We start from the raw sequence: 24,954 nt of genomic DNA, 5'->3' as shown, positions 1-24,954 counted from the left end.
ATGAGAAGAGAGGATTTTTAGGGAAGTGAACATTTTCTTTATGAGACCGTAAGGGTGAACTAATGTTTTAAATATTTCAAAATTCATATATATGTATAACAGAAAGAATGAACATTATGCAAATATAGACTTCAGATAATAATGTATCAATATTTTCTCATTATTCTAGCAAATGTACCACAGTAATGTAAGATGTTACTAATAGGTGAAATTAGGAAGTGAGGGTGAGGAGACAGAATAATATGGGAAATTCGTGTATTATATACTCAATTTTTATTTATTTATTTATTTATTTTGAGATGGAGTTTCACTCTTGTTACCCAGGCTGGAGTGCAATGGCATGATCTTGGCTCACTGCAACCTCTGCCTCCCGGGTTCAAGCGATTGTCCTGCCTCAGCCTCCTGAGTAGCTGGGATTACAGGCGCCTGCCACCACACCCAGCTAATTTTTTTGTATTTTTAGTAGAGATGGGGTTTCACCATGTTGGCCAGGCTGGTCTCCAACTCCTGACCTCAGATGATCCACCTGCCTTGGCCTCCTAAAGTGCTGGGATTATAAGCGTGAGCCACCACGCCTGGCCATATGCTCAGTTTTTATGTCAATTTAAAACTCTCTAAAGAAATATATTAATTGAAAAATAATAATATAGCACTACTCTTTCAGGGAGATCTATGCTTATGTTTAACAACCAGGTAAGTTCTAGACATTAGCTTGAAACATTGTCTATCATTAAACATGAACCCAAATTGACTTTTAAGTAGATATTTACTTTTGTGGTTGTAACAATATTTACTGACCAGGCAAATTAGAATCCTGACATATTAAAAAATATGGCTTAGTCTCTTCATAGTTTCCTCTTACATATGGGACACTGAATACTCCCCGCAATTGCAATTCTTGAACCAACTTAATTAATGAACTTCCACAGTACCTTCTTGTGGGTACATCTTCTTCTTTACCGGGGAGCCATGAGGTCTCTGACACTGGTTGGTGTGCACAGCATATCTTCTTGTATTCTCTATCAGAGAAGATGCTGGTTAATGCATTTACAATAGATGGGGCTGTTGACATCTTGCTGACAGAAGACCAGAGGGAAAATAGTGGTAATCTGTTCTAAGTTTAAACTTATGATCCTTTTCTTTACAGGCTTCCAAGCAGAGCCCACTGAATCAAAGTTGGGTTTCAGGAAGATCACAGAGTTCAGTGAGCACTCAACACCTCTATCAGACAGACTGTGTGGGCAGTGCCTTCCTGGAAAGGAGAACACAGCAGGATGACTGTGAGTGCAGGGCTGGTGCAGAGTGGGGGCCCGGATTCAAATTCCACTAAGCCATGTGGACCTAGCAAGCTCATGTCCTCCCTCTGCCCTCAGTTCTCTGCACTGTCATAATGTAATTTTAGCAATACTTTTTAGGCCATATTTAGGCCTTACTTCTAGTATCACAGTACAGGGCTAAAAAATCACTAAATACAGGAAAACTTTAGAGAGGACTGGTACTTCAGTAATGTTCTCTAAGTGTTTACTACATGCCAGGAGGAATAAGCTGGACACTTAGCAGTGGCAGAATATGGAGGGGGAACTTGGATGGCTCCGGGGCAGTGGAGCATGCTTTCCTGTTCAGCTTTTCCGTGGGCATGATGCCTTATGGTTCATGGAGAACATCAGCCCTGCAGGGGGTGCAGAGGAGGGGCTGTGGCTGAGATTTTACACTTGAGGGTGCTGACATTCAGAGATGATAAGTGATGAGCAGAACCTCAACCCCGCTGAGCGAAGGACCTGAGATGGGAAATGTATTTGGTTCCCTAGAGAGAGAGATTCCTGAAAGACTGCCACCTCTTCATCACGCCCAGTGCCAGAGACCCAAGAGACCCTTCACTGTCTTTCTCCAGTCCTCCTAGCCCAAGGTGTGTGGGTGGACAAAGGTGATGCTCTGGAGGAAATGCCTGAGATAAGGACAGGTCCTTAATGATAAAAAAGTCTCCTTCCTCTTTCAGATCCTTGACCTCCCCAGTATGACAGCTTAAAGGCTGTCATCTCTGTGGCCTGCCTCCCCTTTCCCTTCACCCTGCCAGCTGCCTCTCAGTGACTGTCTCCTCCAGTGACTACACAGAGGGACCAGGGACTGCTTGCCTCCCGAGGCTGCTCAGACCTTCTGACACTGCAAAATGATTGTCAAAAGATGGGTCTGCAAAGAGTAACTTTGCTTCCACTGATCAAACGTGAATATGCAAGCTACTGTGAATTAACTGGAAAAGTGGCCTTGTGGGCTGGTGCTTTGGTGATTTAATGAATTAAGTCTGCAACCCCCACTGCCTCCTTGACTATTGATCAGAGCTGCCTGCAATAAGGTCTGGCTAAGAATGGGCAGTGGCTGCACCAGCTCTGGGTAAAATTTGACCTAAAATGACCAGTCTCATTCACTAACCTCAACATAGTCTTATGGGTTCAATGGACCTGTCCAATCCTTTGCTCTGTTCTCTCCATCACCTTCCTGTGTAATTTTCCTCCACCACGCACATCATAGAAACATGGCACAGGGGAGCTAATCACCTCTTTTATCCCCCACTTCAGGCTCACACATAAGTTTATAGTAAAAGCCTTTTCAAATGACTGCTTTAACTGCTGCTACAGCATGTGTCATCAGTTGAATGGAATCTGTCATGTGACTTTAAGCAACCCTTTGTTGAGAGACAATATTCAATACTAGGGACAGTATTCTAGTGTACTACATCATTGATTTTATGTTATGAAGATCATCATTTATTGAAAATGTATAAATAACGAAGCCCAGCCTTACTCTTCAATGCTGTGTGTGTAAATCCACTGAGTGTGCTGACCCCCATGCTTGTACCTACCTGCTAACACAGAAAGGGTCCACTCAGAAGGGAGGCACAGCTCCAGCACTGAGGCTGTCCACACCAGCTTCACAAGAGAGTTGCCACAAGGATGACGGATACCCGGATAACAACCAAATGGTAATTTGAGTACTTAATGGTCATGATCCCTAAAGTGTGTAGCTCAGAGGGCTTGTGGTGATAACTCCATCAAGACTCTAAAGCATCTCCCCAATTCTTATTGGACTTGATCCATGTCTTGAGGAGACCCAGCTATGACACACAGGCACCACATTGTCCTACTTAGTGCCTCCCTTAGTGTTTCAGAACCTGTGATCTGATCAGAAACATGGGCTTTCTATGTTGGTTTCACACTAAGGACTATGTGACACCTGCAGGAAGATGTCTACATAGCTACCTGGATTATAAGATCATGAGGCTCTCTTATGTGAGGGATGGCATTTGGGATCTCTGCAGGCATGGGTAATTCCAGGCATAGAGGGTGCTGGAACTCCCTTGCATGGTGAATAGTGATCTCTTCACTGGCTGATAAATAGAGGTTGTAGTTCAGGCCTTCAATATTAGCATCGTATGAGTAAACATTTTGACTCTTCACTATGCAGCAAGTGAACCAGGGCACATTTATTTATGTGGCTTAGTTTCTCCGTCTGGCATGTGGGCTCAATAAACAAGCTCACAACATATGGGCATGATGATGATGAGGTGTGAACTAATGTAAGTAAAGTATGTGGTCTGATTTGTTAAATTAAGAAAAATGGCACTGAGAGTTGTGCTGGGTAAACACAACATTTTTTTCCTAGGGGAAACACACATAGACACACATTCACAAGCAAATCATGCAGACTTGCACACAGACCACCTCACCCCACCCCCGCCCTAATACACACATACCCACACACAATCTAATGTGAACACGTTCCCAGAAACTATACATAGATAAAAAGAGTATGTCACCTGGAAAACCAGTTTCTTTTACTATACCCCACATCCTCATTCCCACCAGATGTCTTGGATCATGGAGGCTCTCCAGACAAAAGCCAGCAGTTAAGCTCCAGATTTCCTGTAGAACCCTTTTCTAACAACCAGTGAGTGATTCCAGAATACGTACCATTGAATGTGCTCCCTGAAGTCACCTGTAATTAGAGAAGGAAAACACTCTGAGAATCAGGCTATGCTATGGATGGCTCACACAGGTCTTTTGTTCACTTGGAAACTCTGGGTAACCAAGATTGGAAATAAGGTTCAAGTCAAAAGCCCCAACTCTAGAGTAGAGTTCCCTTAGGAAAGCACAGGAGCTTTTCTTGAAGAATGTTTCTGTCTAGGTAATTTTTGAGTAGCAATTGCAGAATTCTTATCTAAAGTGGAAAGCTTGTTCCTGAAGAAAACATCCCTTAACACACAGTGTACTATCTGACGCTGCCAATTTTGCACGTCCTCTGGAATCAGGTGTCAGTTGGTAAAATACACCTCCTCCATCCCCAAGGAAATATTATCTAACATCTATAATGTAGTGGATAATTTTCCCATAGCTGATATCAACTGAAAAATAAAGGATCCAAGAAAACAACATTTACATCTTAGGCAAAGACAGGCTACTTTACCTTGGTAGTAGAGTAGGGCTCCCTTTTCACACGCTTTTTGGAAGGCTTCTTCGAGTCACCTAGGGGATGTGGAGGGACACAGCATGGCTGTCAGTTCATTGGCAGTGCTACTCATGAATGACTCAGGGACTGGAACTTAGGGGTGTGCCTGGTTAACAAGCATGGAATGAGCTTCTCCTGGACCATCTTCTTCACGGACCAAGGAAGGCAAAGAAACAGCAGCAAGGAAATGAGAGTAGAGCCCTTGGCTTTCCAGGTAATGGCAAATGAAAGCAAAGTGAAATAATCAAACTCCAAATGAACAAATGCTAAAATACATGCTAGGATTCAACCACAGCATCCTGTCACTTCTTCAGACCCTTTAAAAGCCCAGCAGGACTGCCACTACCTTCTTGACATCTACCAAGTCCCTTTCAACCTCCACAGACCCACATACACTGCTACTGCATTTATCATGGAGGGTATAGGGTTCTGCCTTGTTTATGTGTGAATTTTTTAAAAACTAGATTTAATACCATGTACCAGCATTAATTGTATTTATTTCTTTTCTTGGTTATGAAAATAATCAGTCAGGCATAGTGGCTCACACCTGTAATCCCAGCAGTTTGGAAGGTGGAGGGGGGCGGATCATTTGAGGCCAGGAGTTCGAGACCAGCCTGACCAACATGGTAAAACCCCATCTCAACTAAAAAAAAAAAAAAACCCCAGCTACTCAGGAGGCTGAGGCAGGAGAATCCCTTGAACCTGGAGGCAGAGATTGCAGTGAGCTGAGATTGCACCACTGCACTCCAGCCTGGGTGACAGAGACTTCATCTAAAAAAAATACAAAATAAAAAATCAGGCCAGGTGTGGTGGCTCACGCCTGTAATCCCAGCACTTTGGGAGGCCGAGGCGGGTGGATCATGAGGTCAGAAGATTTAGACCATCCTGGCTAACAGAGTGAAACCCCGTCTCTACTAAAAACACAAAAACTTTGCCAGGCGTGGTGGCACGTGCCTGTAGTCCCAGCTACTCGGGAGGCTGAGGCAGGAGAATCGCTTGAACACAGGAGGCAGAGGTTGCAGTGAGCTGAGATCATGCCACTGCACTCCAGCCTGGGCAACAGCGCAAGACTCTGTCTCAAAAAAAAAAAAAAAAAAACCTCCCCTAAAAATAATCATTAAAGATTAGAAAATACTGAAATACTTATATTTTAAAATAACCACTATAACCATACATTTTCTGTTCAGTCTTCCTTTGCCCTGTGTTTGCAGTCATCATGTGAGGGGCTGCCTATGTTCAGCCCAGGCAACCCACAGCGAGAGAGGGCAGAGCAGGGAGATGGCCCCTGGTGAGCACTGAGGCTCTTCAAACCAGCTGCCAAGGGAGTTGCAAGCAGGGTGACACATGAGGCTCATTATTTAGTGGTATTTTGTGTTCTTACTTGTCTTGTCCCCAGGTTGTGTAGCTCACAGACTTTTTTTTTTTTTTAACATTTCTATAGGGGTCATTTGAAGTTTATAACACCATCAAACATCAGTACAGGGTCTTCCCATTATTTACCGGCTTTGGGATATGTGCTGAGGAGTGGCCACGCACTGAAGGAATGTGACCGGTTGTCCCAAGTGTTGTCCTCCAACTCAAAATCCGCGAACAGTTCAAAAGCATTTGGGCTTTTATGTGCCTTTCACATAAAGACTATGACACAGCTAAGCTATTCATGTACTGAGCTGTGTGACCACAGACACCACCCTATAATGTGGCCAGTGTGTAGGAACTCTACAGGCTCAGATCATTCCAGACATACAGGCAGATGTTGGAAGTCCCTTGCACAGTGACTCATGATCCCAAGGCTGAGTGCTGAGGGCAGGTCAGTAGTTCAGAGCCTCAGCATTGGGGCTGTATGCTTGGGTTCCCATCTTGGCTCTTTTGCTGAGGGGCTCATAAGCTTGGGCACACTCATCTCTGTCTTTTTCTGCCCAGCGAAAGGTGATAGTAAATCAATCATGCCATTTGTCTGTGGTGATGGCCGAATGATTTGATGTAGGTAAAGTGTACAGTATAAGTGCTCATGAGGCTTATCAGGGAAATGTCTTGCTTTAGATTTCACAGCTTAATAAGGCTCAGAGGCTATTCACACCCAGGATTCTGAACTCCCAAGCCATTGTTCTATGACATACACCTGCTTGGCCTAAAACCGACCACTTTATCATAATACAGACCCAGTTTTGAAAGAAGCAGATAAAGTTGTCAAAAGTACTGTGTCTACCTCAGCGCACACTCAGTGCACTCCACACAAAGGGCATCACCATCTGCCACAATGGCCCAGTGGCCTGGCTGGCACAGACAGTGGCAGAGCAAAGGGCAAGAGATCCCTAATCCCATCACCATGGTCGATAGGGCATCATAGACATTCCAGGGTGAAGGCACAATCCACATTGTGAGGTCCAACTGCTGCCATGTAGACAGGTGTGTTTTTACATGTACAGGAAGATCATTGAAGATAAGTGTTTTATATCCATGGTTAACAGATGAGATGACCATGAAATGAACACCAGTGTACTGGGTGGAGCAGCTTATCTATTCAGTCTTCTGCACTAAAACCTGTGAAACAATATCATCTTGCCTTATTTACTAACAAATACAAGTGCCTCTAAACTTAGACAGTTTCCAAGTCATGGAACTGATGAGCACTTAGCTCCTGCAGAGAGCTCTGGGTGATGGGTCGGGAGAACAAAGTCACACAATACATCAAAACAGCATTAACAAGTAAACAGGATTTCAAAGCTCTCTACAGGCAAATTTACACAATTATCCTTTTAATTTTTATCTTCATATATATATGTACATAATCTACTTGCTTCTGAGTATAAATAAAACTGTATGTTCTTAGTTAATAGTCTCTACCAATTCATTCTATTTATCTTTCTGAGTTGAAATACTGCATCTCATTGGATAACAAAAAAAATTGGACTAAGATTACACTGGAAAGGTGAGTAGGTTGGGTGATTGACTGTGATTGACAATTCCATGATTTTGGATAACTCCCAAAGCATAAAAATAAATGTGTGTTTTATTTCACACGTAGACAATATACATTCTTATTACGTTAAAAAATTAATATGTGAATGGAAATGAATTACTACAAATTTATTAAAGTAAATATACGTTTCACAAAAAAAGAAGAGAGGAAGGGAAAAACATGTTAAAAACAAAGACAGGTACATTTTATTGTGGGAAAAGCCTCCAACCCATCCATACTACTGTGGCTTTGTTCCAAAGTTTTGGAAAGTAATGATTTCATAGGTTCTTAATTAGGTTAAAAACTGCATTAAGATAGACTTTGCCATATTCTCCCCTAGGGAATAATTAATCTGTGGGGTGGGGGATGGAACGTTGAAGGATGCAGGATGTAAAAGGAAATTATGTATATATTATACATATATTATATAATATATATAATATAATATATAATATAGATTATATAATGTATATAATATATATTATATATATTACATAATCTATATTATATATACAATTATATAATATATCATATATATTATATAATTATATATATAATTATATTTTATATATTTTATATATATATATATAATATTTGGACATCTGAGAATAAACTGAATCCCAATTCACACTGGGACTACACCAGCTGCCACCATGCCTGGCTAATTTTTTGTATTTTTAGTAGAGACAGGGTTTCAATGTATTGGCCAGGATGGTCTTGATCTCCTCAACTTGTGATCCTCTTGCCATGGCCTCCCAAAGAGCTGGGATTACAGGCCTGAGCCAAGATACATATTTTTTAAATGAAGAAAAATTTCAAAGTTACTCTGCTTGGTACAATAATCAAATATATAAGTTGAGGAATAAAACATAACCATGAAACATATTTATAACTGCAGATGGAAAATACAGACGATAATTTTTTAAATAATATATTTTGAAAGAATTAACTAGTAATTTGAAAAGATCACATTTGACAGGCCAGTATGAACATACCTTGAATGCAGCAACACAGGTTCCCCATAAGAAAAATCAAAATCAGGGTAAATGAAACCACAAAGGTTCAATCTGCTCTGACCTTTGAAAAACTCAGCACAGACAGTGGCACTTAGGACCAAGGGCAGGAGATCCCTAATCCCATCACCATGGCGATAGGGCATAAACATTCCAGGGTGAAGGCACAATCCACATTGTGAGGTCCAACTGCAACCATGCAGACAGGTGTGCTTTTACATGTACAGGAAGGTCATTGAAGGCTCAGTGTTTTGTTTCAAAAACTGAATCCAAAGCCCACACACTATTATGCTGTGCTTCTTAAAATAAGTTATGAGATGGGAAATAGGGCACCCCCAAATATAGCCAATAGTGAGAGTTTCAAATTGAAGAGAGGCACAACTGATACGCTGAGAATAAACAGAGATTCCATTCTGTTTTTTCTTTTTCAACTTTTATGTTAGATTCAGGGTCTACATGTGCAGGTTTATTACCTGGGTGTACTGTGTGGTGCTGAGGTTTGGGGTGTGAATGATCCCAACACTCAGGTACTGAACATGGTACTCAGCAATTTTTCAACCTTTTCCTTCCTCCCTCCCCCTCCTAGCAGTCCCTAGTGTCTATTGTCACCATCTTCATGTCCATGGGTACTCAGAATTTAGCTCCTACTTATAGGAACATGAGGCGTTTGTTTTCTGTTACTACATTAGTTCACTTCCTGGATTCCAGCTGTAGCCATTTTCCCTCAAAGAACATAATTTCATTCTTTTTTGTGGCTGCATAGTATTCCATGGTCTATATGTACCACATTTTTATCCAGTCCACTGTTGATGGGCACCTAGGTTGATCCCATGTCTTTGCTAATGTGAATAGTGTTGCAATAAACATAGAAGTGCATATGTCTTTTTGGTGGAATGATTTGTTTTCTTTTGGATACATATTCGGTAATGAGACTGCTGGGTTGAATGTTAGTTCTGTTTTATGTTCTTTGAGAAATCTCCAAATTGCTTTCCACAGTGGCTGAACTAACTTACATTCCCACCAAAGGTGTATAAGCATTCCCTTTTCTCCTTATCCTCGCCAGTATCTGCTGTTTTTTCTTTTTTTGACTTTTTAAAAATAGCCATTCTGATTGGTGTGAGATAATATCTCATTGTGGTTTTGATTTGCATTTCCCTCGTGATTAGTGATGATGAGCATTTTTTTCATGTTTGTTGGCTGCATGTATGTCTCCTTCTGAGAAGTGTCTATGTCTTTTGCCCCTTTTTAAATGGGGTTGTGTTTTGCTTGTTGAATTATGTTCCTTATAGATTCTAAATATTAGACCTTTGTTGGATGCATAGTTTGTGAATAATTTCCCCCATTCTGTAGGTTGTTTACTCTGCTGATGGTTTCCTTTGCTGTGGGCAGCTCTTTAGTTTAATTAGGTCCCATTTGTCAACTTTTGCTTTTGTTGCAATTTCTTTTGAAGACTTAGTGATGAATTATTTCCCATAGCCCATATCCAGAATGGTACTTTTGAAGTTTTTCTTCTAGGATTATTGTAGTTTGAGGTCTTAAAATTAAATCTTTAATCCAACCTGAGTTAATTTTTGTATATGGTGAAAAGGTGACCAGTTTTTTGTTTTCTTGTTTTTGTTTTTTTGTTTGTTTTTTGAGAGGTAGTCTTCCTCTGTCACCAGGCTGTAGTGGAGTGGTGCCGTCTCAGTTCACAGCAACCTCCACCTGCCGGGTTCAAGCGATTCTCCTACCTCAGCTTCCTGAGTCGCTGGGATTACAGGCACGTGCCACCACACCCAGGTAATTTTTGTATTTTTAGTAGAGACAGGGTTTCACCAGATTGGTCAGGCTGGTCTCGATCTTCTGACCTTGTGATCCTCCCACATTGGCCTCCCAAAGTGCTAGGATCACAGTCATGAGCCACTGTGCCTGGCCAATAAGGTGCATTATTAACATCAATAAAGCTCAGGAACCAGCTTTCACCATATTTTTGTTTAACTTACAGTTTTTCTCAGAGTCTTTGGAATAGATTCCTCCCTCCATGAGCCAGAGAACTTACAATGTTCACTGCAGTGTCTTTAAATGTAGCAGTAGCAGCTGTGGGTTGAGAACACAAGTCTTCCACTTTTCCTTTTAGAGCCAGCCATTCACGGTGCTCTGTGTTCTTATTCAGCATTGGGTAGGGGCATCTGGGTGCTGGGCATAGCACCAGTGCCCCATGGAGGAGGGAGGCAGGAAGCCCCTTTCTTCCTTCTCTAAAACCTTTTTTCTTTATGTAGATCCAAGTTTTTAGCCTGTATCATTTTCTTCTCTCTGGATAACTTCTTTTAACATTTTGACAGATCTACTGACAGAAAATTTGTTTGTCTGAGAAAGTCTTTATTTTTCTTCACTTTGGAAAGATAATTTTGCAGGATACAGAATTTTAGGTTGGTGGAATTTTCTTGCTTGCTTGCATGGGTTCTGAAGAAAAGTTTGATGCAATTTTTATTCTTATTCTAACATGTGTTAGGCCCTGCTAAAGCCCAAGGTGGTTAGACTCTTGTGAAATAGTTTCCCTGGGGCAGGCTTTTGCTAAGGAGAACGGAACACCCAGGGCATATTTCAAAGTAGTTACTTTTCCCCTTCCCTGTGGGAAGCAAGAGGGAATTTTTCTCTGATGTGCATAAGAGCGTCTGGCAGAGCCCTTGGAGGTTCATGAAAGTGTAGGGCCCCCTAAGACTGGGCTCCCTTAATTCTTAATTCTCAAGTTTATGTGCATGGAGCCTCCAGCGATTTGTTGTTTACATGTAAGTCTTCCCACCGTGGTTCTGGCTCCAGTGGCCAGCCTCCGATCCTGTTAGGCTGGGACTCACTGCCTCTCCAATTTGGGGGATAATGGTTTGCCCTGTTAACCTCAAGTCTCTGATGGATCTAAGAAAAGTTGTAATTTTCAGTTTGTTCAAGGTGTTTTTTGTTGTTGTTGTGAGGACAGGAGTGACAGCTTCCAAGCTGGAAAACAGAAGTCACATTTGGGTTTTGTTTCAAGATATTTTTCCAATGACAGAGAATGATGCCACACACATTTCCATAGATGTCTTTTGATGCAGATGTGCATGCGTTTCTGTTATCCTAAGAGTGAAATACCTGAGTCCTAAATGTGTTCCTTTCTAGAACCTTTATTCAATGCCAAACACAGTATCCCCTCCAGCAGTGATGAGAGTTCTTGTTTCTCCAGATTCTCTCCAACACTTGGTGTTCTATCTTTTACATTTTAGCCATTTTGGAGGATATGTTATCCTGTTGTGATGTTAATTTGCATTTACATGAATATTAAGAAAGCTGAACACATTCAAGTTTTGCTTTTATAAATTACACGTTTAAGTGTTTTACCCATTGTTCTTTCTCTTAGTGATTTTTAAGAGCTCTTTACATATTGTTGATGTGAGCCCTCTGTCAGTTCTATGTGTTCATAGATCTGTTTCCACTCTGCAACTTGTCTTGTCACTTAGTGGTGTCTCTTAATAAACAGAAATTCTTAATTTGAATATAGTCTAATTTATCAATTTATTCCCTTAAAACTATGGCTCTTTGTGATCTGTTTAAGAAATCTGTCCCCATTCATGGTCATAAAAATCGGCTGGGCACGGTAGCTCACACCTGTAATCCCAGCACTTTGGGAGGTCAAGGTGGGCAGATCACCTGAGATCAGGAGTTCGAGACCAGCTGGCCAACATGGTGAAACCCTGTCTCTACTAAAAATACAAACATTAGCCAGGTGTGGTGGCAGGTGCCTGTAATCCCAGCTACTCGGGAGGCTGAGGCAGGAGAATCACTTGAGCCCAGGAGGTCAAGGCCGCAATGAGCAGTCATTGTACCACTGCATTCCAGCCTGGGTGACAGAGCAGGATGCTCTTTCAAAAATAAACATAAAAGTAAATCTAATGAGCTCTAGGATTTCTAATTTGGAGATAGAAGCAATAAACAAAATGAGAAACCAAAATACATTCGTTTTGATTAAAGCAGAGGTCAGCCATAACTCTGAACCTAAAAAGGAGGTCACCTGAAGCAGCTGTGAGTGAGCAGGGTAAGATAGGAAGCAGAGAACCGATGCTCATTGCCAGATCTTAGGAAAAAAATAATAAATTAGGATGACATACTTTTGCAAAATTAAAGAAATCCCCTGAGGTGCTCATACAAAATTTCATTTGTGATAGGACTAATAAAGAAATTCAGCTAGTAGTGGGATCTGTCATGGACTGAGTTTGATTCCAAGAACAGAAGAGACAGGACCAGTGAGAAATAGCACAGACATATTTGCAAAAGCAGCCCTCCCACATTAGGAAGAAGGGATACTTTTGCACAGTGAACAGCACTACAACTGCTCATCTCTTTCATGTACTATCACACATGGAATGACTGAAATAATCCTGCGTTCCACACATAGTCCTCCCTGCCCCTACTGAATAGAGAAACCCAATTTCACCTTGGCTATCTCTAGATCAATTACCTGTTAATAGGTCTGCTGTTTTCTTTACCGTTAGTTTCAAGAAGAACTAAATATCCCCAAATGGTATTTCAGCTTCCACTTAATGAAACCTGTCATCTAAAGCCAGACCCTGGCCTCAGCGCAAGCTCCAGCACAGACCCCAGCACCCGCTCTGCCTGGTCCTGCTCTTCCAGGGCCCTTCCCTGGTGGCCGTTTGGTCAGGCTGCACCCAGTCATTTTGGCCTCCACTGTGGACAGCTACGAGAGACGCAACAAGGGTGCTGCCCGAGTTATCGGGACCCTGTTGGGAACTGTCAACAAACACTCAGTGGAGGTCACCAATTGCTTTTCAGTGTCACACAATGAGTCAGATGAACTGGCTGTTGACATGGAATTTGCTAAGAACATGTATGAACTGCATAAAAAGTTTCTCCAAATGAGCTCATCTTGGGGTGGTACGCTGCAGGCCATGACATCACAGAGCACTCTGTGCTGATCCATGAGTACTACAGCCGAGAGGCCCCCAACCCCATCCACCTCACTGTGGACACAAGTCTCCAGAATGGCCATATGAGCATCACACACTGTAGGACAACATCCCAACCTCACTATGTGTTGTTTACCAGCTGGGAGCATTAACTGAGTTACATGATTCCATTCCATCATGTCAGATTCTTCTAGGTGATGGGGATTATGTTGTAAATCCAATGAATTGCACAAACATGAGCCTAACACCATATTTTTTTCTTTTGCAGTGAAATGAATTCCTTAGTCAAAAACAATGTTGTATGGGATATCATGATGGTGAATAACAAATTATTTAAGTTCACTCATGGTAGTACCAGCAGAACAATTGCAAATGTAAAGGGTGAGTTCATACCCAGAATAAGTGTCTATTTCGGTGAGAACAAAATCCCTGAGGGATGGGTTTCAATGTCGTCAATCTGCAAGTTGACTGGGTAGCCCCTGAGGGAAGGCTGTCATATTAGTCTTAGTTGTTCTACATTGGTCCAGATACAATTTGATTATGTAAAGTCATGAATACCTTCTAACCTTAATATTATGTGCATTTGTCCATGAGCCCATTGAACAAGTATCAGCTGACTAACATCTATTATATAACATGTCATTGTATGCATATGATTACTCCTCTTCAGTGGATTCCCTCTAATAAGAATTTACTTGGGCTACAAGTATTTTCATACTTTGTGTCTATTTTAAGAAGTCATCTTCGGCTGGGCGTGGTGGCTCACACCTGTAATCCCAGCACTTTGGAAGGCCAAGGTGGGTGGATCATGAGGTCAGGAGATCAAGAACATCGTGGCTAATATGGTGAAATCCAGTCTCGACTAAAAATATAAAAAATTAGCTGGGCCTGGTGGTGGGCACCTGTAGTCCCAGCTACTCAGGAGGCTGAGGCAGGAGAATGGCATGAACCCAGAAGGTAGAGCTTGCGAGCTTGCAGTGAGCTAAGATCGCGCCACTGCACTCCAGCCTGGGCGACAGAGTGAGACTCTGTCTTGAAAAAAAAAAATCCAAATATTCAAAAGTAAAGAAAAAAATATGTCAATCCCCCATGTGTCCACTGCACACCATCACAAATTTTAAACCATGCATGAGCTCACATTTTGAATAGAAGGATCTTGGGGACAGGGGACACTAAAAGCCCCAAATATGGTCCTGTGTGGCATAATGGTTTTTTGGTAAATGCTATACTGCATACAATGGTGGTCGCTTAAGATAACAGAGCTGAAAAATTCTTACCATCTAGTAACACTGTGGCCATGATGACATCATAGCACAACGCATTACTCATGTGTTTGCAGTGAGGCTGGTATAAGCAAACCCACTACATTTGTCAGTGGCATTAAAGGTTAGCACATCTAATTATGTACCATATGTCATACTTGGTAATGATAATAAATGACCACGTGACTAGTTTATGTACAGTTGCTCCTTGAACAGCATGGATTTGAAATGCACAAGTTCACTTATATGCAAATTTCCTTCTGCTTCTCCCATCCCTGAGACAACAGGATCAACTTCTCCTCTTCTCTTCCTCAGGCTGCTCAACATGAATATGCAGACGAAGACCTTTATGATGATCCGCTTTCACTTAATGAACAGTAAACATATTTTCTCCTCCTTATGATTTTCTTAATAGAATTTTCTTTTCTCTTTCTTTATTATAATACAGTATACAATTAACAAAGTATGCATTAATTGTTTATTTGATCAGCAAAGCTTGCAGTTAATAGGCTATTAGTAGTTAAGTTTGGGGATAGCCCAGAGTTATATATGGATTTTCAACTGCACAGGAGCTGGTCCCCTAACCCTTGCACTGTTCAAGGATCAACAGTATTTACAATACTATACATTTTATTCATATTTTAGAGTGTAGTACTTCTACTCATTAGAAATAATTAACTATAAAACAGCGTCGGGAAGGTCTTTCAGGAGTTCTTCCAGAAGAAAGCCTTGCTATCATAGAAGATGACAGCTGCATGTATGTTATTGCCCTTGAAGACCCTGAAGACCTTTCACTGGGACAAGATTTGGAGATGGAAGACAGTGATATTGATTATCCAGACCCTTACAGGGCTAAGCTAGTGTGTGTGTTTGTATCTTAGTTTTTAAGAAAAAAGTTTAAAACATAAAAAATAAAAATAAGCTTATCGAATAGGGATATAAAGTATTTCTGTACAGCTGTTCAATGTGTTTTTGTTTTAACATGTGTTATTATAAGAATCAAAAAATTAAAAAAATTAAAAGTTTATAAAGTTACGATAAGCTAAGATGAACTTGTTAAAGAAAGAAAAATTTTAAATACATTTAGTGTAGCCTAAGTGTACAGTGCATATAAAGTCTATAGTTATGTACAGTAATATCCCAGGCCTTCGCATTCACTCACCAAGTACTCGCTGACTCATCAGAGCAACTGCCAGTCCTGCAACCTCTGTTCATGCTAAGTGTCCTATACTGGTGTACCACTCTCTCTAACTTTTGTAATATACATATATTTTTTTCTTTCTTTCTTTTTTTTGAGAAGGAGTTTTATTTTGTTGCCCAGGCTGGAGTGCAATGGCACGATCTTGGCTCACTGCAACCTCTGCCTCTGGGGTTCAAGTAACTCTCCTGCCTCAGCCTAACGAGTAGCTGGGATTACAGGCCCACGCCAGCATGCCCAGCTAATTTTGTATTTTTAGTACAGATGGAGTTTCTCCATGTTGGTCAGGCTGGTCTCGAACTTCTGACCTCAGGTGATCCGCCCGCCTCGGTCTCCCAATGTACTATGTTTTTACTGTATCTTTCCCATGTTTAGATATTACTATTGTGATATAACTGCCTACAGCAGTGGTCCCCAAAGTTTTGACACCAGGGACTGGTTTTGTGAAAGATAATTTTTCCATGGAGTGGGGATGGCTTTGGGCTGAAATTGTTCCACCTCAGATCATCAGATCATCAGGCATCAGATTCTATTTTTTCTTTTTCTTTTTTTTAGACTGAGTCTCCCACTGTCGCCAGGCTGGAGTGCAGTGGCACAATCTCGGCTCACTGCAACCTCTGCCTCCCGGGTTCAAGTGATTCTCCTGCCTCAGCCTCCCGAGTAGCTGGGACTACAGGCGTGTGCCACCACGCGTGGCTAATTTTTTGTATTTTTAGTAGAGACGGGTCTCACTGTGTTAGCCAGGATGGTCTCCATCTCCTGACCTCATGATCGGCCCGTCTTGGCCTCCCAAAGTACTGGGATTACAGACGTGAGCCACCGCGCCGGGCCGACTCCATTGCACTCTTACAGACCATGTTGACAAAATTATAACTGCAACAGTCAACTACAATAGCAATTTTACCTCTCATATACCACTTGAAAAAACACATCATTCCCAATAACCACATTTGATGATTTAAGTAATCACAATACCACCGTACACTACAGATGATCAGGTTTCTGTCTCCTCCTGACAAGAAGGTCAGGAATTCATTCCGACTAAAACAGGTCAGCAAACCAGTTCCAAATTCTCATCTGTAAAGATCTATTTCTAGAGGTGTCCACCTGGAGCCTGGTGAACATTGGACATCAAACACCAGGTTGACACTGTTTCTTGATCTTCAACAAAAACCACACAAACAAGCTTTGGAGAAAGAACTCCCCCCTCTCAATAGATGGTGCTGGGATAAAATGGCTAGCCAGTTGCAGAAGAAAAACAGTGGGCCCCTGTGTCTCACCATGTACAGAAATTAACTCAAGATGAATGAAAGCTGTAAATGCAAGAACTCAAACTATTAAAAGCCTGCAAGGGAACCTAGGAAATACACTTCCCGACAGAGGATTTGGCACAGCATGGATATGCCTAAGTCCCCAAAAGCAAGTGCAACTAAAACAATTATTGACAAGTGGGACCTAATATACAAAAGAGCTGCTGAACAACAGAAGAAATTACCAACAGAGTAAACAGAAAGCCTACACAATGGGAGAAAATGTCCCCACGTATGCATCTCATGAAGTCTGATATCCAGGATCTACCTCAAAAATGTTAAGCAAATAAATCAGCAAAACAAAAACTCAGTGAAGAAAGGGCAAAGGGCATGAAAACACACATCTCAAAGGAAGGTTTATAGCAACCAACGGACAGGACATTTCTCTACCTCAGTAATCATCAGAGAAATGCAAAGCAAAAGGCCCATGAGATAGTATTTCACACTGGTCAGAATGACAATTATGACACAGTCCACAAGAATGAATGCCAGCGAGGCAGAGGAGGAGAGGATGCTGGTCTGCTGTTGGTAGAAATGCAAACTAGTTCAGACACCATGGAAAACGATGTGGGGATTTCTCAAATAACTTTCTCGACATCACCAATCCTCACAAAAATGTCCACAAAAACCACACTAAGAGTCCATCTCATTCCACTCAGAATGAATACTACCAAAAACAAACAAAACACAAATTTTTAAAGGTGACAGCCAGTGTAGACTTACAGAAGAGAAACCTCTTAAATGCTATTGGTGGGGATGTAAATTAGTATACACACTATGAAAAACAGCTAGAGGTTCCTGAAAAAATTCACAGTACAACTACCATGTCAGCTAGAAGCCCCATCACTGGTTCCACAATTAAAGCACTTGAAATCCCTAGGTTGAAGACAGTTACCCGCCTTCCCATGGGTACTAAAGCACTCCTAACTGTGGCCAAGGTACAAAACCAACCTACCTGTCCGTACACAGCTGCAGGGATGAAGAAACTGCCATACAGATACACCACGGAATATGTTTCAGCCATAAAGCTTTGGGAAATCCTGCCATCTGCAGCCACATGAAGAAACCTGGAGAACATCAGGTCCAACAAATGAGCCTGGTAGAGAAAGTCCCATGCCACGTGATCTCAGACATGTAGACTGAAAAAAGCTTTATCTCCTAGAAGTAGAAAGTTCAATAGGGATTACCAGAGGCTGCTGGGGAGGTGGAGAGGGTCTGGGAAGGAATCAGTAATGGGTACAAAGTTACTCTTAGATGACAGTAATCAATTCTGGTCTTCTATTCTACAGCAGAGTGACTAGCCTTAATAAAAATGTATCATATATTTCAAAGTAGCTATAAGGAAAGATTCTGAATGTTGTCACCACTCAAACAGTAGTAACTATGAGGTGAAGAGATGCTAAATAACCTGATTTTTTCATTACTCAACATATACATGTATCGAAATCTTCCTTGTACCCTCTACTTATATACACTTAGTATATGGCAAATAGTGTTTTAAGAAATACAAAGAAACAATGCCAAAATTTATGTGGAAATATGAAACACCCTGAATTTCTAAAGCAATCCTGAGAAATACAAACCATATGGGCTGCATCACATTCCCTGAGTTCTAATTAAATGAAAATCCCTAGTTAACCAACCCATATGTTACTGGCATACACAGAGAAACACAGACCAGTAAGCAAAATGAGGGCGCTCAATAATAAACACAAATTTACACAGAGTGAACACATTTTTCGAAACACCACCAAAACAACACAATGGGGAAGGTTTCCAAAACTAGATATCCATATGCAAAAGAATAATACAGGACTCTTGTGGTACTAAATAATACAGGACTCTTGTGGTACCAAAAAAAAAAAAAACACTTTAACTCAAAAGGATTAAAGATTATTCACAAAACTTGCAATCATAAATCTCTTATAAACACAACCTCGAGTGTGTGTATATTTAGGGAAACTTGGATGTATGCTCACGGTTTGCAAAAAGTGTGGTACTAAATAATACAAATAGTGTGTACTAAATAATAAAAAATATTTTTATTTTGTATTATTTTGTATTTATACTAAATAATAAAAAATATTTTTATTTTGTATTATTTTGTATTTATACTAAATAATACAAAATATATTTAGTGTACTAAATAATACAAAAAGTGTGGTACTAAATAATACAGAAATAATTCACAAAACTTGCAACCATAAAGCTCTTATAAACACAACCTCGAGTGTGTGTTTATTTAGGGAAACTTGGATGTATGCTCATGGTTTGCAAAAAGTAACAAAAATACAAGGGAAAAATCACTGACAATGGACTGCTTTGGCACTGATTTTTTTTTTTGTTGATTAGTAACCAATAGCACACTAACCAAGAAATTATACACATGTGGGACCGCATCAAACTGAAGAATTTGTGCCCAAAAAAGGAAAGAAACAACGAACAAAATGAAAAGGCATACTAAAACTTATAAGAAAAGTTTGGGCAAACATACAGTGGATAACAGGTTACTTTTGAAAAGGCACAAGCCAGTAACACTAACAGCTGGCAAAAAACCAAAACAACAGAGAAATAACCAGACCAAAATTGGGCAAATAACCTGAGTAGATATTTGTGCAAAGAAGACAGAAAACAGATTCAACATTTATAAAAACGTGGTTAACATTACTACTCATGAGAAAAATGTAGATCAAAACCACACTCAGATCTTATCTCACTCCAACTAGAATGAACATCACAAAAAGATTAAAATATTTAAAAAGAAAATTCCTGGTATGAATTTCCAGAAAGGGGGACTGTTTGTGGAAATGTAAATTGGTATTAACACTATAAAAAACAGTTGGGGGTCCTGCAAACAATAGGAAAAAAAAGAAATACCATACCATCTAGCAGTCCCACTACTGGCTATACATTCAACTTACCTGTTCACCCACAGATAAAGAGATCAAGAAACTCTCACATACATACACTGGGGAATATTCTTCGGCTATCAGAATAATCAAACAGTGTCATTTAGAGCAACCCAGATGAACCTGGAAAACATTATGTTAAATGTGATGAGCTAGGCCTAGAAAGACAAACACTGCATGATACCACTCATGTGAAATCTTAAGATGTTTATCTTAAAGAAGTAGAAAGCACAATATTGGTTACCAGAGTCTGGGAGACAGAAGGGGAATGGAGAAGGATTGGTTATGGAAACAAAGTTATGTTAACATTAAAGGAATAAATCTGAGTGTTCTCCTCAGCCTGGTGACTGGACTTAACCGTATTACATTTTTCTAAAGAGCAAGGAGAATTTTGAATGTTCTCTTTACACAAAAATAATACCTGTATGAGGGAATAGAGATCCTAAGTACGCTGATTTGATCATTACCCAATTTATATGTATAAAAATGTACCCCTAATTATGGCCCTTTATGTTGTAAAAAAATTAACAGAAATAAATACATAGTGCTAAAAATCACAGGGAACCACAAAAGCAATGAATACCTAAAGGAATCCTGAGAAATACAATCAAAGTGAGAACCCACAATCCTTGATATCAAATTAAATTGCCAAGTTGTAGTTATGCAGTAGATATATGGTACTTGCATAAAAAGAAATACCTAGAACTATGGACAAAAACAGGGAGGACAAAAACAATACAAATATGTACACAGTCAACTGACTTTGATAAAGAACACCACAACGTGGAAGGCAGAGTCTGATCAATGAATACCTTTGAGAAAAATGATATCCGGATGCAAAAGCCAGAAACAGGACCCTTATTTTACACGATGTATGAAAATCAACCGCCCCCCCCCCCCCATCAACTGAAGGCCAAAACAAAATACCATAAACCACAAAATGTTTTTAAGTAAAACACAGGTTGAGCATATATTTTGGGTCACTTGAATCTCTGCTAACCTTTGCAAACAGGAAAAGAAACAAACACCCTGGAAGAAAAACCTCATTGACAATTAAATGCTTTGTTACTGATGCATATTTTCTAATATGGGTGACCATTATGACACGCATAAAACGCAAAAAAAAAAAAAAAATATGGGACTACATCAACGTGAAAAGTTTCTGCATAGCAAAGAAAACTACTTTCCAAATAAAAAAGCATCCCATAGATTATGCAAAAATTTCAGGCAATCATGTAATTCATAAGGAGTTGTCAACTAACGTGTACACAAAAAACACTACAAAGTAGAAAAAGAATCCAATCTAATATTTCGCAAATAACCTGAACAGGCAATTCTGCACAGATATAAAATCGAACAACAGATAAGAGATAAGGTCCTCAAAATTAACTATTCATTAGAATACTGTAATTCAAAACCACACGCAGATAATCTCACACTTATTGAATATTCCTAGAAAAATTTTTTAAAAATAGGAGGGGCTGGGAGCCGTGGGTCACGCCTGTAATCCCAGCACTTTGGGAGGCCAAGGCGGGCGGATCACCTGAGGTCACGAGTTTCAGACCAGCCTGACAAATATCGTGAAACCCCGTCTCTACTAAAAATAAAAATACAAAAATTAGCCAGGCTTGGTGGCGGGCGCCTGTAGTCCCAGCTACACAGGAGGCTGAGACAGGAGAATTCCTTGAAACCCGGAGGTGGAGGTTGCAGCGAACCGAGATGGCGCCACTGCATTCCAGCCTTGGAGACAGAGAGAGACTCCGTCTCAAAATAACAAAAACAAAAACAAATTGGAATGGGGGTTTGGTTTTGGAGAAAGGGGAACTCATACACTGTAGGTGGAAATGAAAATTAGGGTACACACCATGGAAAACAGTTAAATAGCTGGAAACTCCTCAAAGAATTGAAACTACAGATGTCCCCTGCTCTAGCGAGGTCTCTTTCTAAAGGTCCTGAGGCATAAAAAATAACCCTACACCCCAGCTCAGAGGCCCGTGGGGCTCGGAAGGACCCAGCCCAGCGCTTCACCGCCGGCTCTGGGACAGGGCGCTCCTATAGGCTGGACGCGGGTCGGACAGGGGCATAGCCTTCCCGGCGGGGGTGTGGACGCTGCCGAGGCCAGGATCCCACAACCGCCCCAACGCTGATGACTCGGGCCCAGATGCCCACTTAGAAGTCAGGGCCCGAAAGCAGGGAGCGGCCGAGAAGGAGTAGGGAGACCCAGAGGGTTCCAGGTGGGGTTCATCCCCCTCCACTTACCGCCGAGGCCTGCCACCTCCTCCACCAACAAACGGAAGCCACCACATCTTCTCCGAGACTCGCTCTGACCTCGCCGCCGATGCTGCCCGGGCCTCGCAGGAAGCGCAGTCTCGGCTTCCGTCGGGGCCTGCGTGCTGGCAGCGTCCCTGGCGCCAGGCTGAAGCACCACCCCCTCTTAAAGGGGCCGCGGCTGGGACTGGGCAGAAGCAGCTTCGGGTTGCACAGGCTGAGCGTCTGCCCAGCCCCAGGGGTGGACGAAAGGCCCCCAGTCTCTCATCCTCCCGGGCACTAGGGCCCTAGAGGTGGCAGAAGCCCATCCTGTGACCCCAGCCCCTAAATCGGCTCACTTTGCCTGAGGAGCGCCCGGGACCTGCCCCTGCCCTCCTCGGGACCTCAGCTTCACATCCGCAAAGAAAGCGGCCTGGTCGGAGCTCTGGGGTCCCTCAAGCTCGGCGCCTCAGGATCCAGGGTGGGCTCCCCTGCCCCTCTGCAGAGGGGGCCCAATAGCCACGGAAAGCTGGGGGCTGGAGGGACAGTCCCGAGGGCAGCAGGACGTCCTTGTCCTCACCGTCTACATTCGTCCTGTGGGAGCCCGGGGGCGTCGCTAGGGCCCAGACTCCTGCGGCCTCACCAGGGCTGCCTGGGTCACCGGGCTCCCCAGGAGGCAGGCAGGGACCCTGGGGTCCAGCGCTGCTGCCACCTCAACTCCATTCTGCGTCAGCGTCCGCGAGGGGGTCCTGCGGACTGGACCCAGACCCACTCCTTCCCGGGGAGCGGGACCCGCATCGGTCTCTGTGACACCCACGGGAGGGGCCGTGCTGACCTCTCCCGGGGATCTGGGGGCGAGGTGGGGGAATCTCGGCCACCTCTTGAAGCTCGCTGAGCCCCCCACCCCAGAGAGCGCTCAGGAGCAAAGGAAAGGACGGACAGCCCACACATTTTCTATCTTTCATTTCCATTTTTTCTTTTTTCCCCACTCCAAAATGAAAGACATGTGTAGCTTTGTCCCCTGTACACCATCCATTCCCCAGGGCCGCTGTGCGGATTCAGACCGCTGGTTGCCTCTAGGGTCCTGGGTGCCCGGCGGTCTGCATGCAGCCCGGGGCCTGCCCAGGTGAGGTCTGCAGCCGCCACAGCGCTGAGGTCCCTCCTGGCCGGGGCGCACGGGCCGCTGGGGATGCTGGCTGCGAGGCTCCGGGGAGGTGGAGCGGGAGGTTGCCCCAGGCCCTGGCTGCAGAGCTCTTGATGTCACGCCTGACACCCTCCATCCACCGCCTCGGAGCAGCGCTTCAGAGCCCCGGCAGAGGCAAGAAGTCGATCACTTCGTTCTTCATTCGTTGGAAAAATGAAAAAGCACATTATAATCCCTGGAACAACCACTTCAGAGATAGAGCAAAAAATTAAAATAGGATTGTAAATGACACATTGAAATAAGTTTATTTTAAAAATGGTAGTCAATGGAAAAACAGGATCAGAAGACAGGAGAGACAGGGAAAACAAGTAAGTTATCTGACTGAAACAGAATTAGAAACTAACAACAGTAAGAAATATTGGACATCTGAAAATATGTGAAAATTTAACAACCCACCTCTAAATCATTGGATCAAAAAAAAATCACAAGATAGATTGGAAAATATTTTGAGCTGCACCCCATTTTGGGTAACAGACTGAGACATTGTTTCTAAGAAAACAAAACAAACTTCAGAAAGCTATAAAATTAAATGCCAACTTTCCCCTTTACCCAAACTCTCCGTGGCTCTCCTTTGCCCTCAGAGTCAAGCCCATGCTTCTCACTGTGGGCTCCAGGACCTAGGTGGCCTGACCAGTGCACACCCTATCACAATCTCCTCCTCTGCCCACTTGCTCACGCTGTCCAGTCACACACACTCTTTATTTTTCCAAATGCCAAGCTCCTGATCACCGCTGGGCCTTTGCCACTGCAGTTCCGCCTGCCAGGACCAGTCTTTCCCTAGACCTTCCCATTCCTGCCTCTTCCTGGCTTGGCTGCCTCTTTCTGGTGCTTCAGGTCTAAGATCAAATGTCACCTCTTCAGAGAGGACTTCATTGAAATCTCTGCCTAACACAGCCCGTATCAAGGTCAACACTTTTCTCTTTTTAGACTTAGGTTTTGATATAAAGAAGTTTCATAAAAATGACTTGGGCAGCTATCATCTGTTTAAAAGGTCTGACTTTGTTGAAATAATTTGGGCTTTCCTGTTCTTTGAGTTTTGATAAAACAACTGTAAAACCATCTGCCTTTTTTAAAAAAATTGAGATTGATGTACACTTTCTGTTATTACTATTTTTTTACATTCTGTCTCCCAGGCTGGAACACAGTTGCTCATAGCTCATTGCAGCCTCAAATTACCTTGCCTTTGTAACAGTAGGTCCTCATTCACCTTTCTCATCTACAGATGTTGGTTTACTTAAGCTTTCTAATTACTTGGAGGTCAGCTTAGCTCAGTGGTTAGCACAAGTTGCTAATAAATGCTCGAGTATGAGGGTGCAAAGAAAGGGGTAGGGAGGGGCAAGACTCTTGGCTTCAAATGCCCAGTCCCCTACTCATCTGCTCAGGCCCCTGTCTAGCCTCTGTATCTAAGCCAAACTACA

At 42.2% G+C, this 24,954-nt stretch overlaps 1 protein-coding gene across 1 annotated transcript in view; it reads right to left on the bottom strand.

Moving 5' to 3' along the window:
- Nucleotides 1–24,129, bottom strand: part of LOC101139703 (uncharacterized) — a 52,473-nt gene extending 28,344 nt beyond the window's left edge. Inside the window, exons 1-7 of the mRNA XM_055350949.2 lie at nt 24,086–24,129; nt 23,360–23,536; nt 22,976–23,180; nt 22,345–22,501; nt 4,459–4,517; nt 3,966–3,990; nt 933–1,019 (exon numbers count right to left, since the gene is read on the bottom strand). Coding sequence (XP_055206924.1) covers nt 933–1,019; nt 3,966–3,990; nt 4,459–4,517; nt 22,345–22,501; nt 22,976–23,180; nt 23,360–23,536; nt 24,086–24,129 — 754 coding nt within the window. The remainder of the gene's footprint in view (nt 1–932; nt 1,020–3,965; nt 3,991–4,458; nt 4,518–22,344; nt 22,502–22,975; nt 23,181–23,359; nt 23,537–24,085) is intronic.
- Between the last annotated feature and the right edge of the window lie 825 nt (nt 24,130–24,954).

This window comes from Gorilla gorilla, chromosome 13 (genome assembly GCF_029281585.2).
Source record: "Gorilla gorilla gorilla isolate KB3781 chromosome 13, NHGRI_mGorGor1-v2.1_pri, whole genome shotgun sequence".
NCBI classification, from domain to species: Eukaryota; Metazoa; Chordata; class Mammalia; order Primates; family Hominidae; genus Gorilla; species Gorilla gorilla.
This window is presented reverse-complemented; position numbering and strand designations above follow the sequence as displayed.